The sequence below is a fragment of the Mustela nigripes genome, chromosome 12, assembly GCF_022355385.1.
Source record: "Mustela nigripes isolate SB6536 chromosome 12, MUSNIG.SB6536, whole genome shotgun sequence".
NCBI classification, from domain to species: Eukaryota; Metazoa; Chordata; class Mammalia; order Carnivora; family Mustelidae; genus Mustela; species Mustela nigripes.
The window spans coordinates 32,352,983-32,369,857 of NC_081568.1; the positions used below are offsets into that span (position 1 = coordinate 32,352,983).

Sequence of the window (16,875 nt, forward strand, 5' to 3'; positions counted from 1 at the left end):
ATATATATAACAAGCAGAACTTCTGGGGAGACTTGTGTCCAAATTCAAACCCCAAAATAATCTTGGACCACGTGTGTGTGTGTGTGTGTGTGTGTGTGTGTGTGTGTGTTTTGTTTTGCTGGATTGTCTTTAGAATACTATCAAAATGTTTATATTTGCTTGAAGGATGATTTAACCCCAGAACAGAGGGTTTATTTGGTGAAATACAAAGGCAATTTCCTTTTCGAAATAGTGTTTCATGCATCGGGCATAATGAATGTTCAGCAAAAGTAGATTTCCTTCACCCTAGACTTTTAACCTAAGATGGCATTTTATAATAATAACACCAAACTAATGTAATATGGCTATATTGATATGGTCTTCTTTGAGGTAATATCAGAAGCTAAGATCATCAGACTTTGAACATAACTAACTTTGATGTAATGGAAGTATTCATGGTGTTGCTTTATTGGTGGAGAATATATGCTTTCACAGATGAAATCCTTATATGATGATTCATATTTTTAAAAAATAATTATATTTTCTCATGCTCTGAGTCATGTTCTATTTAAGAGATCTACTTTTGGACTTATAATGAAGCAATGATGAATATGAAATAAAAAAATAAAGATAACTGGTACCAGGACTTTATTAGGCATTTCACTGGATACAAAGAAACTTTTTTTTTAACATTAAGAACAACAATCTTATCCAAAAATTTCACATTTGCTAAACAGAACAGTGGTAGGCATGTATTTTCTTTACACCACATTTATTAAAGTATCAATGACCAGATCCTAAAAAGAGAAGGCACAGATCTGTCTCCCTCTGGTGATTTTCTGGTATCTAGTGAAAGAAATGTCACCAGCTCTGCAAACTCCCATCCTTTAGAAATGAAGCAAATCAATACGAAGGTGTGCAAGCAGGGACCATGAGATGAAAATGTTATATTAGGGAATTTGGAGATTTTCTTGTCACTTACAGGAATTTCAGGAGAGGAGGTAGGTTCCAAAAGTGTTCCAAAACTCCATCCACATTCTGACCAGGTCAAGGATTCACTGTTGGAGACAACAGTTTTTTGAAAACTCTATTTTAGGGATTCTAACATAATTCTATTCTCTGCAGACTGTTCTAGAAACTGGACTTAGATCTCATTGTTCTTACCCTGGGTGTTTTGAGTTTTCAGTTCCTTCAAAAAAAAAAAAAATGCTGGTTGTTATAATTTGCTTTGGCAAATCTCCCTGGCAGGTACTGGTTCATTGTCAGCAACCATATCCTATTCCCTGCCCAGCTCCAACTCCGTCTCCTAAGGAGACACTGATGAGGCTGCATTTATATCCCAGACTCTTTTCCTCTCTTTTTTCAGTAATCAAAAGAAGTTTTTTTTTTCTAGTCAAATTTTCTATAATTCCATAGATGATCAGTTCTAAACTGATAAAAGTAATTTATGCTAGGAGGTTAATAAGGGGAGAAATGGATTAATTTGTTACCTCTCCAAATGAAGAAGAAATTGAATTTTAAAAGAGGTCCTCATATTGACTTGGAAGGTGCTATCAGTTTCCAGGGACATATTTAATGTGTAGTGTGTTTTGGGGTGTCCCAGTTGCTGGGGAGTGTTGCTTAAGGGATTAATGGGGGTGACTCTAGATCTTGCAACAAGATGGTAAAGGGAAATTTTGAATGTGGTAGCATTAATATTATAGAGGCACTTGCTTGCTCAATTATGCTGTCTCTATTTGAATTGGTCCTTTGGTCATGGAACTTACTATGGACCAACATTTTCCTTCATGAAGGGTATTAGGATATAGATTTCCATGAGATACATTAATGTAAGGGTTTAGAAGGAGGTAGGATCTCACCCTTTGTAGGTAGCCCAACTGAAAAGAGAGAGGCAAGATGGATAGGATTGTCAGGGAAAAAAATACAGGACACATCCAGTTAAATGTGAACTTTAGATAGACAATGAAAAAGTTTTTAGTATGTCTCATGGAATGTTTTGGAAATTCTTATACTAAAATATATTGTTTAACTGAAATTTGAGTTTCACTGGGTGCTCTGTGTTTTATCTAGAAAGCCTAAATATGGAATAGAAATAACTGAGGATAGAAAAAGAAGAGAAAATAAGATTGATTAATATTCCACACCCAGAGCCCAGGCTCAAGAAAGATGACAACATTTTTGCTTTGAGCATGACAACTCATGCAGGTCTTTGAATTAGTCATGCATTTTCTATTGCTAGACTACATGTAGGCAGATAGCAAAGGTTTAAAAGGATATCGTATGCCTGTGTTTTGAGAAGGGAACCATGTTGGAACCACCTAATGTTGATGGGTCTTAGTGACTCTCACAGAGCCTAGGCAGTTCATCTTAAGTGAGAAGATCCAATCTTTAAAAAAATGAATGGTTTGAAGAAACCATTTTCCATGGAAAATTTATCCTAAAAAGAAGAGTGGTTCCATGTTTGGAAGAATAGCTTTTGAAGTGCACTGGTTCTGTTGCTGATGGAAAGAAACATGAATCTATGTTTCTGCACGATAATGAAGTTCATAAATGATTGACATTGGAAACTTTGGAGAGGCTTCAGGTGTTCCAGAAGCTTAACTGTTTGCTTGGGGGAATTCAGATAATTTCTAAAGCACAGTCCTCATATGATTTTTTTTTTAAAAAAAGGACATTTTAAACAAAAACATAATTTTTCTTTAAGAATTTTAATCCCAAATTACAACAACAAAAAATGGCAATGAATTAAGGCTGGTCATAACGTGCCCTTTTTCTTTAGGATAAGTTTGATTTTTTATAAGATACGATATATTAACACACAAACCACAAACAAGCACATACTTTTGACTCATACAAATATACATTTAGAACTAATACCTATGAAATAGTATCACAAATGAAATAAAAACCGCACAATTTTCAACAGACTCAATCAATACATTTTACAAATTCTACAGAACATTTTATTGATGTCAGGAAAACAAACAATTTAGAGCATTATTTAAAACTGTATGTAACACAGGAGCCGCCAAGAAGTTATGGCAAATATAGCATTTACACCAGTGTGTCACTGAAATCTAGTTGAAAAGACTAAAGTGCTGTAAAATCAGATACTTTTAAAAACCTTGCTTAGCATATCCTGAGGGACACCTTGCATTATTTTCTGTTAGCAATTCAAAACTCAAGCACTCTACCCATGGAGCTCTCATTTGGATGAGTCACCAAAGGTCAGGAGACTGTGTCATTGGATCTGTAAAATTATAGAACTGGAAACTCATAAGAACATGCATTTCCTGAGACTTCCAACTTCCCAGTCTGGACTGATAACCCGAACAGGTAACTGGCTAAAACATGTCAGGACCTCAAAGAACTAAAAACAGCTTTAAGTAAAGATGAGTGTTTGTTTGTAATTTATATTCAAGTCCATCTTCAATTCTCCATCTTGAAGTACAATCGACAATGTATTTAGACTATTACTGCGAGGCATTTCTTATTTATGACGGTCTCATTTTTCACTGGTTTTCTAGTGATTTCCTTCTCCTTTTAAATATTTAAATATCTGAATTATGTTTATGTCCATTAATGTAGTGAATATCGATTTTGAGAGTTAAAATGGCAAGAGAATCAAGTTGAGTGATTAGAGAATGCAGTTTTAACTTGAATAATGTGTGTGTGAGATGTGCATCTCGTGTGTGTGTGTGTGTCTGCATGTGTGTACACATATAGGCACATACATGCCAAACACTTCATGCTCTAGTACATTCACTGTTAGGTGGCGCTCCACGAAAAGTGAGTTTTCCCAGTATGGCTGAAAGTGAATATTGAGGTCATCATATAGAATATCCTAAGGCTTTTAAAAGATGCCTCCTCATTCTCTGCACTCATATGATTGTGTAGTAATAAGGGAGACATACATGATAATGGCAGGAGTGTTCACCATTTTGGTCCTTCAAAATTACAGACAAGAAAGCAAGCCAAAAAAAAAAAAAATTATATTCTTTGCATATTTTCCCTCATCCCACTCGCTCCTTTGATTTCCTGTTGCAGATTGGGTAAAAGTTCGATTTTGTTTCTGTTTTTTGCCTTGCAGGACTTGTGACAAAAGTCTCAAGAAAAAGCAAAAAAAAAAAAAAAAAAAAAAATGCACCAAGATGTATCTCCTACTATCTATCTTGGGGTCTATTTGTAGCCCTTGTGCTCCTAGCTCTCTAGAAAGACAATGCCCTGCTGAGACAAAGGAGCATAGGCTGAGGGTAAGCGCTGATTACATAATACTAGTCCTCACCCCCACTTTTTATTTAAGGCCCACAGCCTGCTCCTTAAGTGTGCTCCAAGGCAGGGCCAATGGACAGGAGACAGCCAAAGCAGCCTTCTCTCCATTCCGCTTTCCAAGGACTCCCTCCTGGTGACTCTCCCTCTAGCTGGAGGACTCATAATTCACTTCTACCTGTTCCCTTCTTTAGAAATTAAGGCAAGTCCATTTACTCTGGGTGCCTGCTACATAGGGACTGTATGTCCACGTGGAAACCATAGCATTGACTTGAAAGTACCTTTTGTCAAACAAGGTTTCTGTGTGCATATCATTAAGAGCAGTAAAAAGCTTTCTCCAGTTAAAAACTGCACAGTTCGTCTAAAGCTTCAGCATGTTTGTTTTTTCCAGCACCCAAATGACAAATATGACAAAGCTAACTCTAAGCAAACATTGTAAGAAAGCATCTAAGTTCAAGAAAATACAACATAGTTACCTCTATATTTTATTCATTCTTCATTAATAGGTTGAGAAATTTTTTTTCTGTTATATACATAAGTTAAATCCTTGTGTCATTGCAAGTGTGCTTGGCTAAAGAGCCTCCTGAGGGATGAAAAATGAATTGTCAGAGAGAAAATCTGCTCACAAAGCAAATTTACAGGATGAACATTTCACGAATCCATAGTCCTTTAAAGATGATTCATATTCAATTGCACATTAAGAGCAGGTGAACAGCTAAAAAGACAATAAACTGCAGGAGGAGGGAAGGTGGGAAGAAAACTGTATTTGTGAATAATTAAGTCCCAAGCTAGGATAGCTCTACAAAAATATTTGAATATGGTCAGCCGCTCTCCTTTCAAAGGTCTTATCACTCTTTTCATACCTTGTTAAGGGTTTCAGTCTCAAAATTAAATTATTTAATATTATCCATGTCTTTGCTTGAACAGCACTGTGGCTGTGTCTGCCCATGTCTCTGTGTGTGTGTGTGTGTGTGTGCTTTTGTAGCTGTCCACTGGCAGGAGTGGGTGGACACTGCGTACTGTGGGAAGCGAGACATAGACCCACAACTGGAATGTGGAACTGTTCCGTGTATGCGCATACTATGCTGAGGTCTACTGAGGTCTACTGAGCGGACCTACACACTCTGTAGAAGTACTCTCTTCAGTGTGATCAGTTTCTCTTACTACCCTGCAGCTGCTAATAAGCACTATTTTTAGACAAAGCGTATTTACAATCTCATAACCAGCTCTTGATTATGTATAATCTGGACATAATCAAACCCCTTGTCTAGGTCTAAGAGATTAAACCGTATGTCCTGGGTTTAAATTAATTAAAAACTGCGGGCATGCTTTTATTTCGCCATAGCCCTACTTCGCATGGACCGCATTTTCCCAGGGAACTACTGAGGTGCAATTATTTATAAACATGAAGATAAAATAATTCATAATTATAAGAATTTCAGCAATTTATAGATTTTGGGAAGTGCCTTACAATATTCCTGGAGGCACATAGCCGAGGGTTATTGTGCTCTTTTAAAGTTACCTTAGAGCTGTCAGATATCACAAAGACACCGTGAGGAAGCGAGGCTCAAAGTCCTGTTATCATTTTCCTTCTCTGTAGACCAAGACTATCCAATGTTGGGACACGGGAAGGTTCTGTAAAACTTTTGCTTCTCCCCCCAGTCTCAATCCTGGGGTAGGAGAGAACCCAGAAATGATGCATCAGTGTTAATTTTCAGTGCAGCTGCCCAGATCATGTGTATTTAAAAATCTCCTAAAGACATTTCATGAATCTTTCAGAATTTAGGGACATAGTTTCAAAAATTACTCTACTTCTTCCTTCCATCTTTCCTCTTTCCTCAACTTCAAGTAAAAATCTGAATCAAAACTTCTCAAAATATGTTCCTCAAAATCTGGGATTTAGAATTACATGTTTGGAGATCCCAATTTCGTAGGAAAGTGTGCACAATCTTTCATTTATTTCTTCTTCCTTTTCTACCTTTTTTTTAATCAAGAGAATTGTTAGAGGAGATTTTTGTAAGAGTTCTTTTCAGAGTTTCCTGATCTTAACATATTTATCATAATTTTTCATTTATTGAGCATTTGCAGGGCGATATTATTTAAAGGATTCCTGAATTAAAATGGCATCCTTCTCCCCCCTCCATCTTTCATTACAGAGTTGGCACTAATTGTTCTTTCAAAAAATTTTTACACCATATTTATAGCTGCCTTAAATAGAAATACTGTGAAACACTGTTATTTTCATATAACACAAAAATTACTGATTATGTCCTCCAATATTACTGATGCAGGGAAACTGACTTGATGCATATTTTCTATGGCCAAAAGTTAGCAATGATTGACTAACTGCAGATGACTACAGGATATTATATTATACCTAGTTTCACAAAAACAAATTTCAGTACAACAATGTAATACATATTACGTTGGGCAATCAATTGTTTTGAGTCCCATACAGCATCTGATTAAAAAGAGCGAGCGAGAGAGGGAGTGAAAAGGTTCAGTAAGAGGAATCAGTGTAGGAGTCCTAGGCTGAAATCAGAAATGCAATCAAGTAAATACTCATGAGTTATACGTTGCAAAGACTAATTCTGAAAAGCAAAATTCACAGGTCTTTTTTTATCCCTTACACTAGAAGCAGATTTTGCTCATCAAATGGGAAATGAAATATTTATAGTAATGCAGTATGATAATAATCACTGAAGAAATGGTTTCCCCCTTTTCCCACCCACTACCAGCCTAATCCCCTCAGAGACCCAGTGGAATAGGAAGATCAGAGTGTTTATAGATAATATGCCTAATACAATGAGTCTTCTCTATCTTACTCGTGGATACTCCAAACCGTACTATCAAGTGTTGGCTTCTCCCTCATCAAAGACATAGTTGAGCTTTATGACGGTGCTGATGAAGTCACCAAGTTCTACAAAATCAGCAGTGACAATATTGATGCCACTCTCTCCTGGCTTCTGAGTGCGGACCCACTGCATCATGGCAGGAAGAGCTCTGAGAAAGGAAAGAAAAAGAGAAGTCACAGAAGGTAAGATACTACTTTTCAAGCTTAAGATACCCAGGCTTTCCTTTGGTTTCAAACACATCACAATAATTGCCCCAATTCTAGACACAGAATAGGAGAAAAAAGCCAAATGGACAATGGTAAATATTTAACCTCTGAAGGTAAAGGGACTCTGCAGGAGAAACATTCACCATAGTGGCCCATATTGGACTTTTCATCTTTGGAGATCTCAGATGTGTGAGAGTTTACAGTCTAGCTTTTCCACAAAGAAAATGACACTCTTGCATTCACATTCTAGTTTGGCATGCTGTGACTCCCAACCCTGCAAAGCTTTGGGGTGGTAAGATCAGAGACGAATACATGTAATTAACCAACATTTATTACAAGCTGGCTATTTTCAGGAAATAAGCTAGGTACTGTAAATAGACAAAACAGCAAAACCCCCTGCAGCCAAAGAGTGCATGATTTGGTGGTGGGCAAGTGGATAAAGAAAAAAATTTTAACATAATACAATCAGGACAGAGAAGGACAAATAGTAAGTAATAATCATAAATAAATGGTATCATTTTCTAAGAGGGAATAAGTGTTATAAAAATGAGGACAAAACGGGTTAGGAGTGTGCAGGTAGAGAGGGGTGGTATAGATTACAACTGAAAATGGGGTGAGTTAGTAGGCTTCATTGATAAGGGGACATTTGCTCAAAAGTTAAAGGAGACGAGGGAATGAGTCATGTGAATATCTAGGGAAAGCATTTCAGTTACCACCATGGCCCTTAGGGGGTAGCATGCCTACTTGGAAAAAGGAAGGGGAGAGTAGTAAAAGGTGAACCAAGAGGGCAGATCCTGCAGGTGGCTTATGTTGCACTGTAGACCATTTTAAGGGCTTTGAGGGTTACTCTGAGTGAAACAGGGAGGCTTTGGAAGATCTTGTGGGAAAGAGTAGTACAAGCTGATCTTCATAATAAAAGAGGACTCATTACAGGGGAGCCTATGTGGCTCAGTCGGTTAACCATCCAACTCTTGGTTTCAGCTCAAGTCATGATCTCGGGGTTGTGAGATCGAGCTCTGTGTTGGACTCTGAACTGAGTGTTAAGCCTTCTTGAGATTTTCTGTCTCCCTCTCCCTTTGCCCCTCCTGTGTGTGCTCACTCTTTCTCTCTAAGATAAATAAATAAATCTTTTTTTTTTTTATAAAAAATAAAAAATTTATTAAAAAAAAAATAAATAAATCTTAAAAAAAAAAATGACTCATGACCATGAAAGCATAAAGGAGAGTCACTGAGTTTGGCCTGAGCTGTGAGGGAAAACTTTCCAGAAGCCTGCTCGTGAAGGTTAAAGACCAGGAAGAGTAGCCAAGTCAAGGTGCGAAGGGGTGATGGACGATGAGGCAGTGCATTTTATGTGTAGGAAATGCCATTTCTTCACTATTGACAGTATGGTGCATGCCCATGAGCAGGGCCTGTGGTTAGGGAGGCACAGGTGATGTTATTACCGCTGTGCAGTGTCCTCTGAAGCACACGGAAGTGACATCTACTCTGACTCCAAGTGTCAGGAAGGGAGGTTTTACATGGGAAATGGATAAACAAGCAGCCCTGAGAGCTGACAGTGAGATAACAAAGTGTGAGGAAATTGATGTAGACTCTGAAGGCTTGGGTAAGATGGGGAAGAAAGAAGAGAGCGGAGAATGGAGAGAGAATGAGGTGGTGGGTAGGAATCTCACAGTAGGTCTGTCATAACATTTAAGGAAGTCTTAAGTTGGAGAGATAAGAGATAAGAACCAGAGGAAAGAGGGCTTTCAAAGTGTAGAACCGTCAGCAGTTAACTAGGGAAATCCTATGGTTAGATTCATGGCTTGGAGAGAGTGGCTTGGCTTCAGGGTGAGCCGATGAATGGGACAGAACTGTAGTAGGGGCAGGAGTAATGGTTAGGGACCTGTCAAAGCCATCCAGACCAGAGACAGTGGTGGCTTATGTTGCACCAGCAGCAACAGAGATGCTTGAAAAGACTTGAGGCGATAAAATGATGTTTGGTTAGTGTGGGTGGGATGGAGATGGAGAGGGAGAAAGGGGCTCTGGATGGAAGTGTGGACTCTAGCAGTGTTCTGGCAGGTGGACATCATTCGCTAGTCTTGGAAAGACAGGAGGGAAGGCTCTCCAGTGATGTGCTAAGTTTGGTCTGAGATATTGAGGTGACTTTGGGACACATGAATTGACATCTCCATTGGTGGATAAGTACAGATCTGATATTCAGGACACAAAGCTGTCAAGAGTCATCACATAGCATAGTTAGAGCTAGAAGAGCAGATAAGATTACCTGATTTTATAGAAGTAAAAGAGAAAACGTGAAGATCAGCAGCATGTAAGTATTGGGTGGGAAACCTGATTCAAGAAAAGAAAAAGAGAAGTAGGCACAGAAGGAGAAGGAAAATCAGGAGCATGTAATTATCACGAGAATCAGCAGAAAAAGGCAGCCGTGTCCTTTTTGGTTTGTGAAGGTAAAGTGTGTGATATCCTACATGTGCCTTTCTCCAGATCTCAGAAAGCAAATCTAGTCAAAGCAAACTCAAGCCATCCAGGCAAAACTGACTCAGCTGTCTTGGGCTACATTAATCTAGTGGGTCATCCCTTATAAAATTCTGATCCACGTTTTTCAGCATATACATTTTCCCATTAGGCACAAATAGAGGATGATCCAATTGCTTTTAAAAGAGTATAACATGGATCTAAAAGGCCCAATGCCTTCAGAGAATAGACTGGCAGGTGGAAAGATTGGGTCTTCATGGCAACAGTTTCAGAAGATAATTCTACCTTACAGTGAAAAATCTGGATCCCTGAGCACAGACATGAGTGTATTCAGATTCATTAGAAAGACAGATGCGGTGGCAATGTGTGTGCAGCCACTCAGATTTTTCTTCTGGACTTGCCCGAGCAGATATCTCTGTGTTGTAAATTCAGTGTCACCTTGGCATTTTAGAAAAGGCAGACCCTCTATGGACAAAGCATCAGAATTGGGCATTTCCTGGGAAGAAGGGGTGGGAGGTTAGGAGATCTCATGGATAGGATGACACTGAGGCCAGTGTTGACTCTGCATTGACCTTAACTGAACAGAGGGTTCACCAGATTCCTTGAGGTCACAAGACGCTCCAAGAGCAAACAATTCCCAATTTAGAACCATGACCACCTCAGAAATAGCTTCTCTGATGCAATCTACTGCTCTAAGATTAAAAGTCCTGGGCCTGAATTTAGAGCAACTAATTATCAACCCCATAGGGTGATGTTAGGAGAACATAAGAGTGCTCTGTTCCATTTCCCTGTAAAATAGATAGCTCTGAGGATCGACAAGACACCATTTTGGAATGACCTGTGGGTCTCAGGTGAAAAATGAGTTTTACATTTAAAATGCCATTTCTCTGAGTCATGGGAATATTTCTATTTTTCTTTTCAGATATATTTTCCTCAAGTCAGTAGGATACCAAAGACAAAGCAAGCAATAATGCCAGGTTGAATCTTGAATACTCAGATGGTCTTAAGTAGAATTAAGTTGAACAAAAAGAGTCAATATCCTGGATTAAAATTCGCTGATACTACTGAAGTTGTAATAATTTTTCAGAGTACCATTTTTTAACCCATTTTCATTACTTCCCCTGCAACGGAGCCTTTAAAAATATTTTTTCTGCTCTTCCTCCTGCTTCATGGTACACCACAGATGGACTGTGTTTCTGCTGATATATTGTTTATATAACTGCATTTTATACATAAGAAAAAGTTTTTTAATTTGCCCTCCCAAGAACCAAGCTTTGGCACTTGGGGTGCCATATTGATATTGACAACTTTATAGCTAATTGACAAGTTTTGATTATATTTAGTCTTGAATAATTGAAAAACTTACTCTTGTGGTAATAAAATACTGTCTTGATGTAACAATTTCCATGGTATAAGCCAGTTAAATTTTAACTTTTTAATTAATTAATTAATTCATTCATTCATTCAACAAAGATGTATTGAACACCTGTGGAGGATGGTGTTGTACTTGCGGCTCCCTAGAGCCATTCTGGAGTTCATCTTCTTCTCTCTGGGAGAAATGTTGCCATAGCCTTACCCACACTCTCCTTTTTGTGCTTTGTCTACATTCCAGTCAAGACAATTGCTTTTTCATCTGAGTTCTTTATTCCTCTACAAACACAACCCCAAAGTCTTCTCTCCCCTTTAAGATCTACCCAGCTCTTCAGCAGTGTAGATGAATCTGTCCCTACCTCCCTCTCACCATCTACCACACTGATCCCTCTCCACCTCATTTGTTACTACTTCCCACATGCTAACTTGTTCTCCAGCAATACTGAGACACTTGTATTTTGCCCTAACCACATGCTGTGGTTTCATGCCTCAGTATTTTTTCAGGCCTTCTCTTTCAATGAAATACCATTTCTTCTTCAGTACCTTTCTTGGTCTGACTAATTTCTACTTGTCCTCCAAGGTTTGGCTCAGCCGTTATCTTGATCCCTTCCATCCAAGTCTGGGTGAAGAATCCTTTCTTTTCCTTGTGATTTATACTCCTGAAGCATGGTTCTGTGACTGTGAATTGCACACAACATTGACTGGACCCATTTCCTTGCCTATTTCTGTCAGTGCCTGCACACTTTTCCAAGAACAAAAATCATATTACAGTCGCCAATATATCCTCTGAACCTACCACGATCCCTGAAACCCAAAAGGTAAACAACGCATTTGTTGAATCTAAATGTTGAACTGGAAATCTTGGTCTCAGGTATCACAAAGTCTATCAAGCAGAATGGCTGTGAACCATCTGTAATAATACAATACGGTACAATGTTCATGGGCATAGGCATCTGTGGGAGCATGTGAGATGACATAATTTATGTCACTTAGGAGAAGTTTAGGAACAATTTAGGGAATAAATCACAAAACAGGTGACATCTGAACTTGGCCATGACTTATGACATAAAGAAGGAAGGCATTTAAGAAAAGGGAACAGTATATGCAAAAGCGTAGGGGCTGTCCAGTAGATCTCGAGAATTTACTTCTCTTGCATAATTGAAACTTTGTACCATTTAATTCTAAGTCTTCCCATCCCTCTTCCTTCTCCCCAGCTCTTAACAACCACTATTCTACCCTCTGCTTCTATGAGTTTGACTATTTTCATTTCCATATGTAAGTGAGATGATCCATTATTTGTCTTTCCCTGTCTGGCTTATTTCATTTAGCATAATGTCCTCATCTGTACTGTATACTAAAATTTGCTAAGAGGGTAGGTCCTATTTTAGGTGTTCTTTTCTACACACACATACAAAAGTAATAACAAAAACAAAGGGAGCAGAAGCAAACTTTGGGAGGTAATAGATATGTTTGTGGCCTTGATGGTGATGTTTTCATGGGTATTTATTTATCCCTAAACTCATCGATTTGTATACATTAATATGCACAGCTTTTTATATGTCAATCAGATCTACATAAAGTGATTTAGGAAGAAGCATATGGGCATGAAAGATGATAAGATTAAGAAAAACAAGGTGACCAGAGAGTAGGGGCCATGGAGGTGTGGGGATGTTGGGGGACACCTGTATTGCTTACCTGCAAGGAAGGGACAGGAAGGTGTTTGACCAAATTGTAAAGAACCTCTTTTGACAGCCTGTGGAGTCTCAGTTTCACTCTGTATGCACTTAAAAATTTGTCATTAATTTTGTCCAGTTAAAGAAGAGTTCTTTGATTTTTCCCATGCAAGAAACAATCTATTAATTTCATACAAAGTCTACCAACTAATGACACTGAATCTTGTATTCTTGTCACATTCAAAGAAAGAACCCATTGTCTCCCTTTGAAAGTTCTTAGATTGTTCTCAGACTGTTATGAGATCCTAACATTATTCATTCATTCATTCGTTCATATTACTTCCACCATTCAGCCAATAAGTTGCTGGTAGAAATTTGAGTAATGTTCATTAATATTTTGAAGGAAAATATTTCATAGTGATGTTATATTTTCTGAAGAGATTCTTAAATTTCCTTTGAATCTGCATATTAATATTTTAGTATTTATGGTACAGAAAGATAGGACTATACACTGTAAGGTTGTCTTATAAATGTCACACTTTTTCTTAATCTCTCTTTTTCAACAGATGCTAGATTTATAGTGTAGATGTAGACTGTTTACTCACAAGAACACCCTGACAACCAGGAGAATCATTTCAAGATAAACAAAAATTTATTTTTTTTAATTTTTTAAAAAGATTTTCTTTACTTATTTGACAGACAGACATCACAAGTAGGCAGAGAGAGAGAGGAGAAAGCAGGCTCCCTGCTGAGCAGAGAGCCCGATATGGGGCTCGATCCCAAGACCCTGAGACTATGACCCGAGCAGAAGGCAGAGGCTTTAACCCACTGAGCTACCCAGGCACCCCAAGATAAACAAAAATTTAAATAAAATGATAGCACTAGTGTCAAATCTGGAGCCAAGCTGTTTCTACTCAAGTCTCAGCACCAGTATTTATTGTAAGCAAGTTAGTTAACAATCTAAGCCTCAGTTTCACCACCTAAAAAATGGGCACAATAACAAGGATTATAAAGTAGTGTGTGTAAAGTGCTGAGTGTCCAGCTCTCTCTAAGTGGGACTGTACTGAGCATCCTTTGAGTGACTGCCTGCTCCCGTCTTCAGAGTGTCTTCAGAGTTTCTTGAGAAGGAAGGTAGAAGGAAATCCTGAGAGCAACACCAAGCCTGTGAGATGTCTTTCTAAGTTTCACAAATCTAGCCAAAGACAGAAAGAATGAGGGCAAGACTGGTGATGAGGCTCTTAGGGAGATGTTCTTGGAAGGGCTTTGTTTCCAGGCACACAGTCATGGCAAACCTGATATGCTTCTCCCATCAGAGCTGCTAAATAAATGAAGGTGGCAGAAGAACAGGTGCTTCACAACCAGAGCCTGGTACCTGAAGCCTCAAAGCCCTTCTCTGGACTGTGGCGCTCTCTTCAGGAAAGGCATCTTCAAACAGATTGCAGGCTTCTGAGGAGGGAAACAGGCACATCTGCAGGAATCAGAAAACCCTCCCGCCAAGAACAACAGGAGAGGAAAGACAGAAGAGCCAGAGGTCTTCTGATGTGCTGGCTTTGAGAACTGGTTTTGAAAAGATTTAAAGGAAAAGACTTAGGAGTTGAAAGTGCTGAGTTCAGTAACCCTCAGTGTGCTGACCTTGACTTACTGATTCATGTCCCTCTCCTACTTAGGAGGCTGCCGTCACTTCTCTGTGCTCTTAGCACAAAGGTAAAAATCCTTCACTGGCCTTAGGGGCCTTGAACAATGGCCTCCTGTGGCTCCTCCAGTTCTGTCTCTTTCCCTCACTGAATTCTAGCCACATCCTCAGTCTTGCTCACCTCGACCAGCCGCTTTGCTCAGGGAATTTGTAAATGTTGTTTGCTTGTTATTTGGCCAAAATGGCTTAACTTTTATGTCCCTTCACTGGCCAAGCCATTCATCATTCAGGTGATAGTTTAAATGTCACTGTTTCAAAACACTAGTGAGAATTGTCATTCTATTTATACGTGTGGTCAATATCCTTGTCCCCAGCTGGACTGCAATCACTTTGAGGACAAGGACTGTCTGTTTTCCCACTGCTGTATTCCCAGTGCTTAGCACAGTGCCTGGCATAGACTAAGTTTATCCAATAAATATTTACTGAGTAAATAAACAGATTTTAATGAAAAAAAGTTTTTTTAAAAGATTTATTTATTTGAGAGAGAGAGACAGAGCGTGTGGAGAGGCAGAGGAGGAGGGGGAAGGAGAGAAGCGACTCCCCACTGAGCGTGGAGCCTGCCTGAGGGCTCCACCCACAATCCATCAGGTCATGACCTGAGCCAAAATCAGGAGTCGGATGTTCAGCCTCAACTGACTGAGCCACCCACGTGCCTCTGCATTACTTTTAGAATAGAGATATACACAGTAACGTAATTCGTGAAAAGACTGCCCGGTTTTTCTCACTGTGGCTACTGCCTAAGATTTTAGTTTGTGAATTCACTGCTTTTGTCAAATGAAAGTAGTGTCTTTTTTTTTCTTAATTGACTTGACCAATCATTTTGTAAAATGGCTTTCCCTGCGTTATACACAGGGAGTCAGGAGAGTCTGTGTAATAATAATGAGAGTAGTGACCATTATCTTCATAAGAATAGTTTACCAGGAGCGCCGGGGTGGTTCAGTGGGTTAAAGCCTCTGCCTTCAGCTCAGGTCATGATCTCAGGGTCCTGGGATCGAGCCCCACATTGGGCTCTCTGCTCAGCAGGGAGCCTGCTTCTTCTCTCTGCCTGCCTCTCTGCCTATTTGTGATCTCTGTCTGTCAAATAAATAAACTCTTTAAAAAAATAAATAAAGTTTACCAGAATTAAACTTAATCAGATTTTTTTACTCTCAATTTTGTATTAGTTTTAATTATTAATTATAATTATCTATCATTTAATTAGATTTAAATTTATTAGGGATCCATGTTGAAGTTATATTCAAGTTTGTATATAGAAACATAATACTTTCACCACAAATGTATTTTATGTGTGCTACTTCTTTAACCTCTCCAAACCATGTTTTTTGCAGTTACGAATGAATGATAATAAAACACTTGCATCTTTCAGTGTATTTAATTGAATGTATTTCATTTAAACAATGACATGTTGCTTTCCCTGAATGAAGTAGAATCTCCAAATTCAGTTTGTTAATTTTTACACAACTCTCTGATGCCCTTGGGGATAAAGATTACAAATGAAAACGTCAGAGCCTTGTTACCGCCTGTCCCAGGCCCAGCCGCTCCTGGGAAATGGATATTTGTCGATCAGCAAAGTTTAAAATTATGATCACAGGTCTGTCTCTCCCTGAGTGCCTAAGTCACCCAGGACCAACCAATTAAAAGCAAGTCTGACATATTTTAATATGTGACTTCCTGTCACTCTGGTCATTTCCAAAGCTTAGAGAGTTCACTTGAAAAATGCAAGGAAGAGAAAGACAAAAGACAAAGAAGCCCTTGCCCAAAAGGCTGGCATTGATTCACCAGAGTATTAGGGGATAAAAGGCAGGGCCTTGGCATCTGTAGGTTTAAACCCTAAAAGGGTTTAAAAATATCAAAATATCCTCAGGCAGGCACACGGGCTATCTCATAATTCATAACTTCTGAAAACACAAGGCTTATCATTTTTTGCTAAACCTGTTTCTGTTCAGGAAGCAGCATATCTGATTTACGTCTGATGAAAATAGCTCATTTTTGAAAAAAATCCTTTTCCCCTAAAATTGAGCACAGAGAAAGAATGAAGTCATATGAATTATCTGTGAAACTCCCTCACAAACAACTCAAGAGATTTTAGAGAGCCTAACTTTCCCTACATAGGAGATTAAAGCCTTCCCACATCTTCCTATAAGCCGCACTATGTACCTTCAAAATGAAATTGCTGCAACTGTTGGGTGTAAAACAGAAAATAATTAAAGGCACGACTATACACATAGCTGCTCTGAATTTTTCCCTCTGTGGCATGAAAGGAAGAATTCCCTCTCTCTTTGATTTCCCCAGATCCTCTGCTTAAACCCCATTTGTAGCTCGAGAAAGTCATATGTTCAACAGATATTTATAAAGCA

At 38.7% G+C, this 16,875-nt stretch overlaps 1 protein-coding gene across 1 annotated transcript in view; it reads right to left on the reverse strand.

Annotated features, from left to right (window-relative positions):
- Positions 1 to 596: 596 nt before the first annotated feature.
- The window catches only part of PLCXD3 (phosphatidylinositol specific phospholipase C X domain containing 3), a 175,817-nt gene continuing 159,538 nt past the window's right edge, over positions 597 to 16,875 (reverse strand). Inside the window, exon 3 of the mRNA XM_059417057.1 lies at positions 597 to 7,251. Coding sequence (XP_059273040.1) covers positions 7,098 to 7,251 — 154 coding nt within the window. The 3' untranslated portion in view covers positions 597 to 7,097. The remainder of the gene's footprint in view (positions 7,252 to 16,875) is intronic.